The 18942-nt window shown below is 36.3% G+C and overlaps 1 protein-coding gene across 2 annotated transcripts in view; it reads left to right on the forward strand.

Annotated features, from left to right (window-relative positions):
• Nucleotides 1–18942, forward strand: part of SMARCC1 (SWI/SNF related, matrix associated, actin dependent regulator of chromatin subfamily c member 1) — a 120111-nt gene that overhangs the window by 26588 nt on the left and 74581 nt on the right. For both annotated transcript variants that reach the window (XM_065933829.1, XM_065933828.1), the window contains exons 7-12: nucleotides 1697–1766; nucleotides 5003–5078; nucleotides 10170–10295; nucleotides 13144–13265; nucleotides 16045–16169; nucleotides 17302–17361. In XM_065933829.1, coding sequence (XP_065789901.1) covers nucleotides 1697–1766; nucleotides 5003–5078; nucleotides 10170–10295; nucleotides 13144–13265; nucleotides 16045–16169; nucleotides 17302–17361 — 579 coding nt within the window. The remainder of the gene's footprint in view (nucleotides 1–1696; nucleotides 1767–5002; nucleotides 5079–10169; nucleotides 10296–13143; nucleotides 13266–16044; nucleotides 16170–17301; nucleotides 17362–18942) is intronic.

An 18942-nucleotide genomic window follows, 5' to 3' on the forward strand; every position in this document is an offset into this window, starting at 1 on the left:
TGGGCAGAGCACATAGTTGAGTTAAGACCTGGTAGGGATAAAGGGATTGGTTTAAGAACATGGGTTGAATTACTGCTTTTAGCAGAAAGAATGTGTAGTTCCTCAGACAAGAAAAGAGAATTTTTAAAAATTGAGATACTGTTTAGAAGGGGAAAACAGACTAAATCTTGTTCAATATAAATTATTTAGATAGACAAAAAAGCCCCTTAGGTTTTCTTATCTGTTTTTGATTCCTTTTGTTCTCTAACTTTGATAATTTTAAATGACTAGCTTTTAAAAACTTTTAAAATTTTATATTGGAGTATAGTTGATTAGCAGTGTTGTGTTAGTTTCAAGTGTACAGCTAAGGGATTCCATTATACATACACATGTATCCTCAGGTAATCCATAGATGTTTGTTTCTTTACGATTGACTTTGACGATTCATTTCATTCCTTTGATTGGGCCTTTTTCCCTTTCACTTCCTGTATTTATTTATTTTTTTTTTCTGCTGTGTTTCGTGCATTTGGAAAAAGAGCTGCATCTCTCAGTCTTTATGGCCTGGCTTGGTATAGGCAAAGACTTGCACAGATCAGCTCAGCTTGAGGCCTGGCATCCATCAGACAGTTTCTGGGCTTGAGTATATGATTTCTCAGAGACCTTTGCTAGTTTCTCTTTCAGGAAATTATACTCTCGCTCTCTCTGGTGTCTGTCTGCTGTACCACAAGTTGCTGTTGCTGCAGCAGGCCGTTTAGTGAGCTCTGATTTGTGGGTGCCCAGGTTTTGGAGTATGCTGGTCCCATCAGCCCTGAGTTAGTGGAGACAGAAACCTGTCCTATAGGCTTGTGGACTTCAGGGCATTAGTCAGTGAAGCTGGGGCTATTTCTTGTTGATGTTGGCAATGAGAAGCCAATTTTACTTAGCTGATTTCACTTAGTTTTTCTGTTCTGCTGTTAAGCGAGATTCAAGGGGCTTATCACCTCATTAGTTCCTTTTTAGTACTGGAAACAAGTTTTTTAAGCTGCCAGAATTTTCTAAGCTACCAAAGGAATCATAACAAGTACTGAAATGCAGATAAGTTTCAGCTATGATTAAATCAACAAGAATCATCTGATATATACATGTGCACCTCTTTTTGTTCAGGAAACTTGAAAGTATCTACACTATGTCATATTGTTTACACTCTTGTTGGGCGGGATAAATTAACAGGAAGTCATTCACATATAATCAAGTATTATTGATTAAACTTCTGATACAGCACTATGAAGTGCCGTAGGATACCATAGAGAAAGTGAATCTGGAGGGAAAAGAGCAATTGGTAAAACTTTTATCAAGGAGCTGAAGCATGGCTTACACTTTGAAGGATGTGTCATAATTGCAAAGCTTACCAGAAAAAGGAAGGAGAGGTTCTGTGTGGGAAAGGAAGCTGTAAAGAACGTAATGGTCTTGATTTGGGTGGATCTGGTGACAGATAGGCAGGTGGCTGGGAGGGGGAGAGTATTTTACTGAAGTAGACAGTTGGTTTTATCAAGAGTGATGGATAATAGACTTAGAATCTAGTAAGTCTGAATAACCACTGAAAAACCTCCCCTTAGTAAGGAAGTTTTGAAGGAGCTTCTAGCACATCAAAAACTCTAGGTAAAAATTAAGTCCAAGAAATAGTTGATTCACCTCTTCGGTCAGCTTGACTGAAGTTTTTTCTTTTTTTCCCTTTCAGAAGAGTGGTTGAGACCTGTGATGAGGAAAGACAAGCAGGTGTTAGTGCACTGGGGGTTTTACCCCGACAGGTAATGTTGAAATGTCCTTAAACCTGGTATATAAACGGTTTCATCAGAGTCATTTATATATAGTTTTGCTTTCTGAATAGTAACAATTTTGTTGATTTGTTTTAGTCAGTGAACTCACTTTTGAGTTATTCTCTTACTGACTTTCATATTTATTAACTTATTGCAGTGGAGTTCACAGGCTTCATTTATTTTAAACTGATAAGTTTGCTGTGTTTGTCAAGACAGTCCTTCATTAAGGTATTAGACTGCTAATTTGGATTTGTTTCCTTTAGGAAATGAATTTTTCTTCTGGATATTTTAGTGACTTGTTAGTTTTATTTATTTTTAAAAAATAGGCCATTTTATTTTTCAGTTTATGGATTCTTTATTAAGGATGAAATTATGTGTAAAATGAAGCATGTACCATAACTCATCTGTATTTCAGTATCTAAATGTGAATTAATGTTATAAACGAGAACTAATGTCAGTGAAAATAGTGGCTCCTGTTTAATATTATGGCTGCGTAGAGGGCATGTAGGAAAAGGATAAGCTTTCACATCCTTTATCTTAAGCCTGTGGTAGAGCTGTTGAAGTTTTCATTTCACTTTTGTCAAGTGAACAGACTCTCTGTTGTGGGTTTTTCATGTCACACCAGTCTTCTTTCACCTGTATCCACATCCACTTTTAGCCTTTGCTACCACATTTTTGTTAGCAAATCCAAGACATCATTTCAGTATTTCAGTTATAAATATTTCAGTATGCATTTCTGAAAGATAATTTTTTTTTTAATTTTTTTAAGAAGTAAGCACACAGCCACTGTCAAACCTGAAAAATTTCAGGGAATTCCTTAATGTCAAATATCAAGTCATTGACACATGATACATTTGATTAATTGATAAGATTGATGTTTGTTAGAATTAGAATTTAAACACATCTTGTGTCGATTTATTTCCTAAGTATTTTTCAGTTCTCCCTGTGGGTCCTCCCTGTGTCTTCACCCCTCATTACAGTTTATTACTCAAGAAATTGGGTGGTTTGTCATACAGATCTTACCACCCTGGGATTTTTTATGGCGTCACTGTGATGTGTTTGAACGTTTCTTCATTCTCTGGGTCTAGAGTTGATCAGAATCTATTTCAGTTTAGGAAAGGAGCAAAACTTGCATAGCTATATGTTCTTCATCAGGAGACATACAATGTCTTGGTTATGTGGTGTTTTTAAGTCAATCTGTTTAAGTGACTTTATTTTACTTGTAAATATATTTTTTTGAGAAAGAAATACATTTTTGGGTATCTTCATAATTTAAAGAACAGTTTTTATATAAGTTGAGTTAATTAGAACCAAGATCAAGTTAGCTTGCTTGTCAACCTTTTCTGAACTATAATTGACCACTTTACATGAACTGACATTTTTTTAAAATAATAATATTTAGGTAAATTCTTTCCAGAGAACTTTTCTTATCTCAAGGCTCTAGGTATTCACGGCACTATTAAAGTTTTCAGCATTATAAGAACTATTACAGGAACTATTGCAGTTTGAAACACTTAGGTGGAAACTCAAATTTATGACAAGCTACATAAAGCGTACGATTGAAACAAATTTTATAGTTAACACTTTGTAAGACATGTTAGCCTTTTTGCTAGCCTTTTGTTTATCTTTCAAATAAATTGTAATGGCTAGCTCATGTCTTACCTTCTCAAGGGACCTTGTTAGTTCACTTTCTTTAATAACTTAGTTTGTGCCCTCACTTCTTGTGTAACATTTTCTCATTAAGACTTAAAGAATATAAGGCTTAATCACCATCATAATCTTTACCTGTTATAGTTAATTATTTGGCAAAGGAACTTTTTTCCGCCAGTTCATTTTTAAATGTTCCTAGAAAACTTACCACAGAGCCGTTTAGATATGTTGAGCTATACTTGTGCCAAATACTTTGGAACTAACTTTTGAGAAGTGGCTAAAGCCAGCCAGTGCTTGTTACCATATTTGTATTTCATTTACTTATGACTTAGTTTTATAATAATTTACTGGCCAGTAGAAGAGCATTGATAAAGTAGGTAATTTTATACTTATTTTGAAATTGTAGCAGTGGGGGGGGGGGGAGTAATTTATATCAATGAGTTGGATTTCACTGATAAAGAGAACCATTGACCAGAGACATGTGAAGACAGGAGGGAGTGAGCTAGATGGATATCTTGGTAGCGAGGAGCATATATAAAGGGTATGAAGGTGCCCCCACCTGGTGTGTTTAAAGCACGTTACTAAAGCCCATGTGGGTTGAGTATAACATGAGTGAGGGAGTACTAGGAGATGAGGTCATAGGACCAGATCATGTAGCCTTGGCAAACCAATGTAAAGATTTTCACTTTGGCTCTTGAGTTCAGTGCAAGTCGGAAGGTTTTAAAGAGTGGTGTGGACTGACAGTTTTTAAAAGAAACTGCTCTGGTTGGTCTGTGAAAAATGGAATTCCAGGGGCTTTGGGCCAGAATGGAAGTGTGAGAAGTTAGATGTTCCAGACATAATTTGAAGGTGGAAATGGTAGAAGTTGTTGATAATTTGATTATAGGATGTAATTGAGAGTGAAGTCAAGGATATCGTCCAAAGATTTTGGCCATAACAACAAGAAGAGTGGAATTGGGATTTTGGCTAGGTCATGTTGTTGGGGTTGGAATGGCATTATATGTTGACTTCTGAGTGTATTAGGTTTGGAAGATTTATTTGACATATAATGAGAGATGTGGAATTGGCAGTTGAATTTATGAGTTCAGAATTCAGAGGAGAGGGCAGATAGGCAGATACAAGATTTCAAGTCATCAGTGTATATTTGAAGCCATAGAATTGAATGAGATGATCATCAAGGGATTGAATAGATAAGATTGTTCCAAAAACTGAAACTTGAGGCTTTGATGTTACAGAGGTTTGGGAGGAGAGGAGAAACTAGCAATAGAGATGGAGGAGAGGCTAGTGTCCAGAAGGAATGCCAGATAATAGCTCTGTCTTAGAGGACAAGTAAGAGACATCCTTTGAGGAGTGGTTGACATGTTAAAATTCTGTGCACAGAGGCTTAACCTTTGGGTTTCACAATGTGAAGATTACTGTAGACCTCTGCAGGAGAGTTTTCTTGTTAGAGTGTTAGAGACAAAAGAATGTGATAATTTGCTGTTACTGGATCCTAACAGTATTTCTAAAATGTGTTTGTACCTCTAGATCAAAGTGAATGAATTTGGGTTCTAATTTCTTTTTCCATTTTTTTATAGCTATGATACTTGGGTCCATAGTAATGATGTTGATGCAGAAATTGAAGATCCACCAATTCCAGAAAAACCATGGAAGGTGAGAGATCTTTTTTAAAACAGAATTTTTAAAAAAGTAAAAGCAAAATTTACTGTTTCATAATTTAATAGCTCTTCTTAGCTATTCTCAACAACAGTGTTTTTTTAAAGAGATATATACAGAGTGATGACCTTTCTTTCTTATCATCCTATTAGGAGACACCTATGGTCTTGAAGACCTCATTATCCAGGTCTTAGATCAGATGTCTGCAGTGATGTTTGAGGAGACCTCAAAGCCATGTTAGATTGTAGTTTGAGATATTAAGAAAGGAGTGTTAGAAGTGGAGTTGAACATCGTTGATGTCGTTTAGGAAGGCTAGGAGCAGTGCTTGCATGACTTTTATATAGACTCGTCTTAGTGTTCATTTCTGTATAATGTTTTCAGCTTTTAATGTGGAAATAAATTTGAAAGTTGCAAGAATAGTACAAAGCAAAGCATTGTTTTATATTCTTCTTCCAGATTCCCCTCTTATTAATTATTGAAATAATTTATTACCTGATACAGGGCCCATATTCCATTTTCACGAATTGTCCCATTGATACAAGAAGCTTTATAGTATATTTAAGTTTTTACCCTGATCCAGGATCCAGTTCAGGATCACACATGACATTTAGTTGTTACATCTCTATTCTATTTTAATCTGAAACTTTCAGCTTTTTTTTTCCTTCTGTGACATTGTCCTTTTTGAAATACATAGGTTAGTTGTTGTTGTCATAGTTCTAAAATGCTCTTGAATTTTAGTTTGTATCGTCCTCATTATTATGTCTGCGTTCTGGGCCGCAGTGTTCCCGTACCTAATATTGTCTCCTCCTCAGTGCATCATACCGGGCACCTCATATTGTCCATTTTCCCCATTATGGTTGATAGTTGGATCATTTGTTAAGATACTGTCTGCCTGGTTTTCTCACTGTAACATTACCATTTTTCTCATCAACATTTAAGATATTTTATAGGGAAAAACTTTGAGAGTGTAGAGATATCCTTTTTTTTAATTGGATTTCTGTCTGAAGGTTTGCTCATCCATGAATAATTTCTGTTACTGATGCTGTCTGTTTGCAGGTGGCATTTCGCAGTGGGGACAGTTCTTCCATTCTCCCTTGATGTGTGTCTGTGTTCTGCATGCACTCACAGAACACTGACAGTACTACTACATTTTGATGAATTATCTAAATTTGGCCAGTGGAAACTCTTTTAAGCTGCCTCCTGTGATCTTTTGGCATTGCATACCTCATACTTTCTGGGGCAAAAGATGTTCCAAACTCTTTTTGTATTGTCCCTATCCCAGTGTTTTTACAGGTAGCTCTATTTTCCATGAGTGATTATACATGATTTTTTATTGACTTTTGTTATATTTTAGACCTGGTTCAGCCTGTTTCCAATTGTGTGACCTTTAGTGAGACAGCCTTTGAGCTTTAGATTCCATATGGAGTTTGCAAAAAATACTTTTTGTTTTAAATAAACTTCCCTGGTGGCTCAGGTGGTAAAGCATCTGTCTGCAATGCAGGAGATCTGGGTTCGATCCCTGCGTGAGGAAGATTTGCTGGAGAAGGAAATGGCAGCCCACTCCAGTACTCTTGCCTGGAAAATCCCATGGATGAAGGAGCCTGGTAGGCTACAGGGGTCACAGAGAGTCAGACACGACTGAGCGAAGTCACTTTCACTTTCTTTAAATAAACTTTTAATTTGGAAATGGTTTCAAGCTTACAGAAAAGTTGCAAGAAAAAGAATAGTACTTGGCATACGTGTATACCCATCATCCACATTTGCCTGTTAACATTTTATTCCCTTTTTAAGTTACTTATTTATATTTGATACTTGCATGTAAATATTTTTTCCGAATCATTTGAGGTAAAGATGCATATGGAATGGGTCTTTATTCCAGTAAGTGTATATTTGCTAGGAATAGGGGATTCTCATACACAAGCACAGTACAGTTGTCAAATTCAGTACATTTGACATTGACAGCATTTTAGTCTACTGTCCATATTTCATTGTTGCCACTTGACCTGGTCATTTTTTAAAAATAAGTTTGTATTGGAGCATAGTTGATTTTCAGGGTTGTATTCTTCTGTACAGTGGAGTATATATCGGTTATACACAGATCCAGTCTTTCCTCGATTCTAGTCCCATATAGGTCATTACAGAGCACTGAGCAGTTCCCTGAGTTACTATTATAAGTAGGTTCTTATTATCTGTTTTATGTATAGTAGTGTGTTCATGTCAATCCCAGTCTCCCCTCTTTCTCCCTTGGTAGCCATGTGTGTGTTCTCTACATCTGTGACACATAGCTTTGTCACCGTTTCATGAATTCTTCGACTTGTGGTGTTTCTTCTATGAAGTGCTTGTTTCTATCTCTTGCTTTTTTCCATTGCATTGTTTTTTTCTTTGTGGATGTTATTTAGATATTCTGCATAATAATATGCATGGTTATGTCACCAGTTACTTGTATTAAAAATAGATTTTCCTAGTAAGCTTAGCTTTTTGTTTTTCAGTACTGAGGTCATGTTGATATTTTCCTATATCATCTTTAAAAATTATTCTTTAGTTTTGCATTTTGTATGTAGACCTTTAATCTTCTTGGAATTAATTTTTTAACATGTTATGATGTAGGAAAGATTTTTTCTTGATGTGGTGTTAGATCAGCTCTCCATTCAGGGTGGGAAAATACTGAACCTGGATTTCTCTCCCAATGATCCATGCCATTTCTGTCAAAAGTAAGCTTTTATACAAGTCGTGGTTTGTTTCTTGGCAGTTATGAAGTTTAATTAGTTGATTTGTTCTGAGTAGTACTCCCACTTTTTTCTTCAGGAGTCTCTTGGGTCTTTGCTCTTATGTATAAAATTAAGAATCAGTTCGTTGAGGTCCAATTAAACTCATTGAAGTTTTGATTGGAATTACACTTAATCTATAGAATAATTTGGAGAGAACTGACGTCTTTACAGTATTGTAAAGTATTTACAGTATAAAATATTTACAGTATTCTCAATTTGTGGAAGCAATTTATCTCCCTATTTATGTAGATCTTTTGTATCAGTAAAGTTGTATAATTCTCTTCGGATTTCACTAATCATCTCAGAATAGTCATTTAATAATTATACTTTTTGAAATTTTTTCCTTTACTAAGTCTGGTATATGGAGTATCAATCGGATAAAACTGTTTCCCTTTGACAAAGATTGGCAAATTGTATCCTCTTGGGTAAATTAAAGCCACCTGTTTTTGCACATAAAATTTTATTAGATCACCAAACCCATTCATTTATATATATTCTGTGGCTGATTTCACACTATAGCAGCAGAGTTGAATAGACCTAGAGAACATATGGCTTGCAAGCCTAAAATGTTTACTATCTGACCCCTCAGTAAAGCATATCAATTTCCTCTATATTTGCGTTGTCCCATTATCTTCGGGGAAGATGATTTTAAAAAACAACAACAAAAACTACCTTTAAAGGTAATTTAAGAGGTTATATCCAAAGCATTCTTTCATTGAAAACTTGAAAAAGAAAATGAACTGTCTTCTCTCATGTAGAATGTTGCGTTTTAAGCCAACTTTTTCAGTCTCCTCTTTCACTTTCATCAAGAGGCTGTTTAGTTCCTCTTCACTTTCTGCCATAAGGTTGGTGTCATCTGCATATCTGAGGTTATTGCTATTTCTCCTGGTAACCCTGATTCCAGCTTGTGCTTCATCCAGCCCACCATGTCCCGTGATGTACTCTGCATATAAGTTTAGAACTTATAAACTAATCACAAGTTTGGGACTGGGCTTGATAGCATTTTACCATAGTATCATTTTACAGGTAAGGAAACTGGGCTAGTTTTATGTAAGATTGTACAACCTATTATATTATTCTGATGTGAAGGTATTTTTATGAGAAAGATTAACAGAGCATAGTAGTTTAAGAGCTTAGGCAGAACTCAGTGCAAATCCAAGTTTTCTCTCTAGTAGGGTAAGTAAGTGGGCAGCTTACTGACACTCTGCCCCTTTTGCTGGTTGGAAAACTGGATAGGCTAACGTGCATTGCTTTAGAGGAATTAAATGAGATCATATTGTTTGTAAGGTGTTCAGCAGAATGACTGGCACAGATGATTGTTAGTTGTTCATATTGTCCTAACATACTTTCTCAAGAGAATTCTACCAAGGTTTTCTGGATAGTAAAGAATGTACAATGTGAATCTTCTGCTCTGCTTTTAAAATATATATATTCTTTTCAGTACTTCGAAAAACTAGTACGTTTTCAAATGCTGTGACATTTGAAATTTGAAATTTATCTAAAATTTATCTTTTGTAATTACTTAGAATGTTACTGAATGTATAAATATAGAGATATCCTTTATGCTTAAGGAAATGATTATCTTGGGCCTTCTGTTTTTGAATGTTTTTGTCACTGATTTTTGTGAAGATAAAGATGCCGCGATTAGTGAAATGAACCACATAGTGAAATACGAATACCATATGGTATCACTTATATGTGGAATCTAAAAAAAAAATTTATTCCTAGAAACAGTGGAAAAGTGGATGCCAGGGATTGGGGAGTAAGAGAAATAGGAATACCAGTTTTCAGCTGTAAGATGGATTAGGTCTGAGGAGCTAATGCCAAGTATGAAGAAAGTTGAAAGCAGTGTATTTTAGACTTGAAATTTGCTGAGTAGACTTAAATGTTCTCATATGTGCATGCTAACACACACGTGAGATAAATATGTGAGGTGATGGATTCACTGGGGGCGGGGAATCCTTCACAAAGTGTACATACGTCAAATCACAGTGTACACCTTAAATGTCTTCACTTTTATTTTTCAGTTATATCCTAATAAAATCAAATAAAAAGACATTATAAAATTTAAGGGTCTTGATTATCAAAACCTCAGTGCACACAAAACTTGTGATGCTTTTTTACTATTTATTCAGTCAAAGATATGGAATAAAAATTAGACATGGTTAAGTTGCCACTCATATGTCATTAATAGTCATATTTTTAAACTATATGTAATTGACGCTTTAAGTATAATAAATCAGCTTATTTCATTTTGAGTACTTTAAAACTGTAGCAGTTTATTACTTGTGTAGCTCTTCATGCTTTAATGTGATTTTAGGTTCATGCAAAATGGATTTTGGACACTGATGTTTTCAATGAATGGATGAATGAGGAGGATTATGAGGTGGACGAGAACAGGAAGCCCGTGAGTTTTCGTCAGCGAATTTCAACAAAGAATGAAGAGGTATTTGGTTTGGCACCATTTTTTTTCCTCTTGGTGTTTTCTTTCTTGGCCTGTATCTTATCAAATCTTATTAATAAACTAACGTACAAAGCAAGGCTCATCAGCCATCAAGTGTATAGAAAAAGTTACTAAATGACCATAACGACCATCTCAGGAGCTGGCATCTCCCAAAAAAGAGCATGATAGTCTCAGAGAGTCATTAAGGTTTAAAGTGGGTCATGCAGTATGGAAGGTGGTACAACTGATTTTGGTTTCTGGATCTTGTGAGTATGAATTTTGTAAACTAAGTATCATTTTCCACAGGAAAACTGATTTAATTTTAATATTTTTTAATAACTTTGTTGGGCTTCCCAGGTAGCACTAGTGGTAAAGAACCCACTTGCCAATGCAGGAGATGTAAGAGACACAGGTTCTGTCCCTAGGTGGGGACGATCCCTTGGAGGAGGGTGTAGCAACCACTCCAGTATTCTTGCCTGGAGAACCCCATGAACAGAGGAGCCTGGTGGGCTACAGTCTAGGATCGCACAGAGTTGGAGATGAGTGAAGTGAATTAGCACACACAATAAAGTGTAGGCCTTAAAGGTCTCAAAAATTATAGTTCAGTTCTCTTTTGAGGTGGGCAAACTTGACAGCTAACACTTAATCCTTAAGCCACTTAAATATTTATCCATGTTTCTTTATAAGTTACAAGTGTAGAAGTGGGTGTGTCACTAGAGAAACACTTGAGTCTGAGAAGAAGGCTGACATGTGTTTGTGTTGGGTTATGACATTTTCAGATGGACACCTGTGAGTCCAGATGTCTATTTTGCTGGGGACACTTAACATTTTTGCTTTTTGTCTTGTATCTTAGTTTTCTGAAAAAAATCTTGAGACATAATTCATTTAACAAATAATTTAGAACATACAGTTCTTTCGTACCTATTTTCAGCCCTGAAACTTTATTAACCAAAACTGTTTGTCACACACTGAAGATTCTTTATTTTTAATAAAAAATATTAAAAAAAAAGAAAAAAAATTTAATAGCTGAGTCTTTTTCATATCTTTTTAATTTGTTACTATTTTATTTGGAATTTGACTTAAATTTTTTTTTAATTTTACTCTTCCCCCCACTTACGTTGTTGTTCATTTGCTGAGTCATGTCCAATTCTTTGCAACCCCATGAACTGCAGCACACCATGCTTCTCTGCCTTTCACTATCTCCCTGAGTTTGTTCAAACTCATGTCCATTGAGTCAGCATTGCCATTCAACCATCTCACTTACAGGCTTATGTATTTGTTTCTCCTTAATGTATTTCAAGTTGAGTCTTTTGTTACTGAAAGTACTCTGATTTCCACACTACATTATTGAATTGGCATATTCAGATCTACTCCTGCTCAGATTTAGGTTGTTTATTCACTTATTTTAGGGGGGATTATATAAAAACTAATTTAATATCCCCCTTTAAAACTTTAACTTCCCACTATACAATCAGAGATATGTGGTTTAGATCTTCTTTTAAACTTCTCTGATCAGGGGATTTTCCCAGTGGTCCAGTGGTTAAGACACCGTGCTTCTACTGCAGAGGGAATGGGTTCAGTCTCTTGTTGGGGAATTAAGATCCTGTTTGCCATTTGGTTGTGGCCACAAACAGAAACTTCTTTGATTGGCCTGTAAGGTAATCCACATTCTGAATTTGATGCTACAGAGCTTCTGAAAGGAAATGGATAGTTGTAAGGAGTGCAAGGGTACCAGAGGACATTGGTGTTTAATTGATGTTTTAATCTCTGATTTTTTTTTTAACCTCAGATAAGTACTTTGGGTCATTTTAGGTGTATTTTCTTTATTATGATCCGTTCTTTTAAATTGGTAATTATCACCTACAGACTGACTTTTGTGTATTGATTTATGGGATATCTTACAACTCTGTGCTGTGCTTAGCTTCTCAGCCATGTCCGATTCTCTGTGACCTCGTGGACTCTAGCCCGCCGGACTCTTCTGTCCATGGGAATTCTCCAGGCAACAATACTGGAGTAGGTTGCTATGCCCTCTGCCAGGGAATCTTCCCAGCCCAGGGATCGAACCCAGGTCTCCCGCATTACAGGTGGCTTTTACTGTCTGAGCCATCAGGGAAGCCCAAGAATACTGGAATGCCTATCCCTTCTCCAAGGGAACTTCCCGAGTCAGCAGCCAAAGTGGTGTCTCCTGCATTGCACGTGGATTCTTTTCAGCTGAGCTACCAGGGAAGCCCATCTTACAACTACTGAGCTCATTTATTAGCTCTGATAGTGTTTTTGTGGATTCTTTTTCCATATGTAAGATCATGTCATCTGCAAACAGGAATAGTTTTATTCCCGTGGGTAGGCTTTTAAATAAAAACTTGCAGTCTTATTAAATTTTACTTCTTTTGAATCATCTATTTCTTTTAATGATGAACTAGGAGTAGTTTTTGGTACTCTTTCACATGGTTACTCAGCCAGTCTTCGTATTTCATTAATTTAATAGCATGTGTTTCATGTTTTTTCCAGTGGTTATTGTAAATGTTTCCCCTCCCTTCTCCCCCCCACCCCCCCACAGAATTTGAACAGGAACAGTTTTTAGTTGTACGGAGTTTGAGCATGTCTGTTCTGTAGCGTAGTTTGAATCCCTGTGGAGTGGTTCTTACATATCTGTCGATGCGGTGTCACCCGGAAGGTAGGGAAAGTCTTCTGACTGCTAATGGTCCAGGATGCTTCGTGTTGTGCCTTTCATTTACTCTGAGCTAGTAGGTTTGACATCTTCTTTGTGAAATCTTAGTTTTGGACAAGGATTTGTGGAAACTGAGGCATCAGCAAAGCTGGCTGATATTTATTTCCATTTCCTTCTTCCTAGCCAGTCAGAAGTCCAGAGAGAAGAGATAGAAAAGCATCAGCTAATGCTCGAAAGAGGAAACATTCACCTTCCCCTCCGCCCCCCACACCCACAGAATCCCGGAAGAAGAGTGGGAAGAAAGGGTAAGAGCGGCACCGTGATGCAAGAGGCGCTGAAACAGACTCTAAAGGACTTCCCAGAGTTTTGCATTTACATTGGGTGTTTGGCTGTAGGGATGTCTGACTTGGTGCTGTCTGTCCCTGTTTTTACCAGCTGGTTCTGTATGTGATCCGAGTGGCTTACAGAGGAGGGAATCTCTGTTTTATGTTCTGCATGTTTAGTGTAGTGCCGTGTTCAGTAAGTCACATAGTGACTCTTGCTTGAGTGGAGGTTTTGGTTTCTATTGAATAGGTTCTTGTGAGGATTAAGTGAGACTTTTAAAGACCTTGTATAGTTCCTGCCCTGAAGTAGATAATAGATGGTCCATAGTACATAGTATATATTATGCACATAATAAATGTATATTAAGTAAATACTTAATAATTTCAGGGTTGTCTAGCTCAAAATATATTTTAAACAGTTTCTTAAAGGTTACAGTTTAGTTTTAGAAGATGAGAGTTTCCAAAATTTATTCTTCTCATGTGGTCATGAATTAGTTGAATTTCTGGCTCATTTTAGGTGTCAAGTATACTTTGTCAAGTATATCTTCACAGTGCCAATATCTTCTTTCTTTTAGTTTCCTTTTGTGACTTTCTTTAGCCACATTTGCCTTTTGCTGCCCGGAGCATGCCTTAAGTCACATTATTTCTTGAAAGGTTACTTGAAGCATTCTTAAAACATGTGTAGAAGCTTTTAGAGAATTTAAGAAACTCTTAGTCTCATAAATAATAATAATGAGTTGGTCACAGATACATAAAAGATTTTTGTTGTTTTTGTGAAGTCACATGTATTTGTTGTTAAAATAGATTATTTGGGTGTTGAGGAGGGTAACCTTATTTCCAAAACTTACAAATTTAGGAAATAAGTTTCATAAATTCTGAAATGTACTGTTGATGTTCAGTGATTTCGGAGCTACCTGTAATATAGCAACTTTTCCAAGTGTTTTGGGGCCTGAAATTAATATGTTGCTTTTCCCTTTATGACCTAAGATGGGCTGCTAGGATAGGAGTGGCCACAGAACTAAAATGTTAGGTCCAGGAAACTCACAGTGGTGGCATTTAGCCTCTACTGTAAGTATTGTTGTTTATAGTCGCTAAGTCATGTCCAACTGTTTTGTGATCTTATGGACTGTAGCCTGCCTAGCTCCTCTGTTCATGGGATTTCCCAGCACGACTGTTGGATTAGGCTGCCATTTCCTTCTCCAGGAATCTTGCCAACCCAGGGATTGAACCCACATCTCCTGCTTTGGCAGGTGGGTTTTTTACCATTGAGCCACCAGGGAAGCGTCACTCTTGAGTATAAAACCCACCACATTGACGTTCCCAAAATAAATGTATGCATGTCCTTTAATATATGCATCTGCCTTCTAATGAGCAGGACTTTGCTCATTTAAATTCCCCCTTAGAATACTCTATCTAACCAAAACATCTTGAAACCTGTTTTCCTAACATTTGTTATGTTTGTCTTCCTCGCATCTTTTCTTGCTTTTAAAGTATTTGCTCTGTCTGCTCCCTTTAATTTCATAGGCTTAAAAATCTGTCCTATGATTTTTATTTTAAAATTTATCTTCACACTGTATGCCTTAGTCTCACCTGTGCCACCATGTTGTCCCTGGAGAAGGAGAGCTGTGTGCATTCTCAGCAGTGTGAGGAGTCTGCACTCTATTTCTCCGTTCTCATTTTCTTGTCAGTATATTCTAAATTACTAGCCCAAAACAGAATTTTTTTTTCCTTATGCTTTTACTCATCATCCTGAAACACTGCCAACTTTTTAGTGAATTGTTCTAGTTCCCAAGGTTTAGCTTAACTGTCACTTGACTATCTCTCTGAAGGTGGTTTTTTTTTTTTTTTTTGGTCCTTGTATTCCTTTTTTTGTGTCAATACACATCACATTGAATGAGGAAGTTCATGATTTTCATCCTGTAATTCTTCAAGATAAGGAATCAGTCCATTCTTGTGTGAACTTTAAATAGGCTTTCTTGTGTGTGTTAGTTTTAAAAATAGATGTTGATTTGCTTGAATTGATGAAAGAGCAATGGGAATTTTTACAAATTTAAATATTAAGTCTGCCTTTAGTTGACTCATTGGAAAAGACCCTGATGCTGGGAGGGAGGGATTGGGGGCAGGAGGAGAAGGGGACGACAGGATGAGATGGCTGGATGGCATCACCGACTCAATGGACATGAGTTTGAGTAAACTCCGGGAGTTGGTGATGGACAGGGAGGCCTGGCGTGCTGTGATTCATGGGGTCACAAAGAGTCAGACACGACTGAGTGACTGAACTGAACTGAACTGAACTGAACTGCCTTTAGTGATTTTACTTTGCAGTTCCTGGTGTCTGGATGATACAGAGAGCCAGGAAGAATACAAAAAAACAAACAAACCAAAAGAGAAACCCAAACCACCCAGTTAGTTGTATATATCTTCGAGAAAATTTCTTGTGTGATTCTTTATGATCTTTAAAATACTTGTTGTATTTCCATAGCAGAAGGTTTTTTTGCTACACTGATGTAATTGCCTTTTAGGATACTGTCTGCAGTTTGAATTGTAGGATTTCTGTGGCCATCTCTTATGCCCTGTAATTTGTATTTTCCTTTTGACAGGTTAGTTGTAATTTAGGGAATGTATCTTAATTTGTTTGGATTTATGTTTGTCTCTTAAAGTGATTCTGAGCATAGATTCCAACAATGTAGTTAAAATCTCTGAAATTGTTTGCTATAAGTAGCTATAGTCTTGTTGTGTTCACATATTTTTTGTGTCTTAGCCAAGCTAGTCTTTATGGGAAGCGGAGAAGTCAGAAAGAGGAAGATGAGCAAGAAGATCTTACCAAGGACATGGAAGACCCAACACCTGTACCCAACATAGAGGAAGTGGTTCTTCCAAAGAATGGTTTGTATCCTTTTGCGTAGACATGAGAATGTTAGATGTCATTTAATCACTCTCAGCAGTGCCATGGGATGATTCTCTCCTTGCTGTATGTCCCTAGTTCTCAGTGAAAGTATAAATTGATGAAGCCACTTAACATGATTTGGCTATCTGTTAAATTTTAAAATGGGTACATCCAGGGACTTTCCTGGCAGCCCACTGATGAAGACTTTGTGCTTCTAACGCAGGGGACACGGACAGGTTCAGTCCCTGGTCAGGGAACCGAGATTCCACATGCTTGCTGCGTGGTGTAGCCAAAAAAAAAAGTATACATCCAAGAGCAGTCTTAATTTCAGAATCCCTATTAAATAATTGCATGTATATGTAAAAATAAGTATAAAAGAATGTTGATTACAGAGTAATAAAAAATTGAAGATAAATAAACTAAGTTTCCATTGACATAGGGCTAGTTATGATCCACTCATGGACACAGAGGCTCTTAAAAATAAAAGAGGACTTCCCTGGCGTCCAGTGGTTAACACTCTGTGCTTCCATTGCAGGGGTGCAGGGTTTGATCCCTGGTTGAGGAACTAAGATCCTGCATGCCTTGTGGTAAAGCCAAAAGAACAAAAAAAAGGAGATGTAACTAAAAATACATGGAAAGATACATAGGTGCATTATAACATGAGATAACAACAATACTAAGTATTAAGCACAGTATGATAACTTTACACCTGTAAGATTTAAAACCCTCAGGATGTTTTCAAGTCTCCATAGATGTGAAAGGTATCAGTGCTCCCTCAATTTGTCTGTCTTAATGAATGGCACACAAATGGGGATACACAAGTATACAAAAAAATAATAAAACATGCTTTTGATAAAGGGGTTAAAAGGTTCTTTTCAGGGTTTCCTCTATATTTCTATACTGTTTACTTTTATGATGACAGAAGAGTTCTGCTTATTTAATTAATACAAAATATAGTCTGTTACTTTGTGTTAATATTTCTTAGCTGAGCTTAAGATAGTTACTTGAAGGTGAGTACTGAATGACAGTAGAGTTGCCCTGAGATTCATGTGTTTTTTAATCTTCTGTTCTGTTTTCTTAAAAACAAGTAAAACTTTCCCCTTTAAAACATGATTTTTTTTTTCTTTCTAGTAAACCCAAAGAAAGATAGTGAAAATACACCTGTTAAAGGAGGAACTGTGGCAGATCTAGGTAAAAATCAAAATCTGTAGTTTCGTGTTGTTTTGCTTCGGATCGTCAGCCCCTTTGCAAATCTTTTTCTTCACTGAAAGGTGTCACTTTAGTTGCTGTGCTTTCCAGCACAGATACTTGCTGTGGCTGTGTTAGTGCCACTGTTGTTTAGTTTTCTACTGTATTAGGAAATTTAATTTCTTATGGTCTGTTCTTTGCATTCTTACGAATTTCTTTTTCTCAGCATAATGTTTTCCTGCAAACCAGCAAAAGTGGTACTATGATACCTAAATCATAATATCTGAGTTTTAAAGAAACAGTTGTAGTTAAAGCACTTTTTTTTTTAAAGCACTTTTTATCATATGCCTTGAAATACTCGTTTCATGATACATGCAAATTGATTATGTCTTCAGAACAAAAATCTGTTGACTGTTAATACTTGTAAGCCAACAGAAAGTTTCCTTAACAGGATAAAATGAGAGTCACATTATCCTTCTACTGTATTTTCAGGTTATCGAGTACATTTTCACAAGTAACGTCTAACTCTTAGATGTGCTGTGAGGGTAGAAAAGAGTGTAGTCATTTGTTCCAGTTTTTAAAAATAGTTTGAAACATCTTTTTTCGTGAAAGTTATGTATGAAGTAATGATCTTGATTACTTTGTTCATTTGTGAAAGTCAAAGGGGATCCTGATATTTTTAGTATATATTAAATTTATGAATTGATGGAATTTTAGACCTAATGGGGATATTCAAGATCTCCTTATGTGGAAAAAGAGTTTTGGCTTTACTGTCTCCTAGTCAGGTGAATTGTGTATTTCAAATTAACTGCTGTGATTCTTGATGGCAAATACGAGTGGGTGTTCGGGAGCGTTTTTCTACTTCATTTCACTAAATACATCCCGCTTTTTCTGGCTTCAAGCCTGTCGTTGGACATCAGTGGGTGATTCTGGCTTTGATTTTGTTGAAAGTAAAGCAGAAAATTGTCCCGATGACAGTTTATGGAGAGGTGCTATCAGGTCAACAAAATAAAGTTACCATCAAAGTGCTTCTTTCATAACTTTTTAACATTAGTAACAGAATACAGATTTTAAATAGCTAGTAATAATTTTCATTGTCCATAAGTTTATATTGTCTGTTTTATAACCATCACTTATTCACTGACTGAAAGGCCAAGAACACAAAAGCTAATGATATACAGTAATTTGTTCTATATTCTCAGTGCTGTGGCAGTGTAAAATATTCTTAAGACTTGAATAATCTTCACTGGGACAGTTTGTTAAACAGAATGCTAGTTTATATTTTTAAAGTTAAATTCCAAACAAGAATTTTTGCATAGTTTTAAGGGAGTAGACAATTGTTGTTTTAAAAGTGAGGTGTCTGTTGAGTAGTATTTTTGTAGTAGACTTTATAAGAGGAGTCAAATTGAAGTCATGATTAGGGAAAGATTGGGTTCCCGACTGGATAAAGAGTTTTAGTGCTAGGTATAGGAGATTTTCCCTTTGTGTTAGTGAGCAGGTGGAGGTCTCAGTCAGGAGGGCTGTGCTTGCAGATGCTGCTGACCATAACTGAAGGGTTTGATTCTTTGGAATCTGAAGTTTTTG

This window comes from Muntiacus reevesi, chromosome 4, assembly GCF_963930625.1.
Source record: "Muntiacus reevesi chromosome 4, mMunRee1.1, whole genome shotgun sequence".
Classification (NCBI taxonomy): Eukaryota; Metazoa; Chordata; class Mammalia; order Artiodactyla; family Cervidae; genus Muntiacus; species Muntiacus reevesi.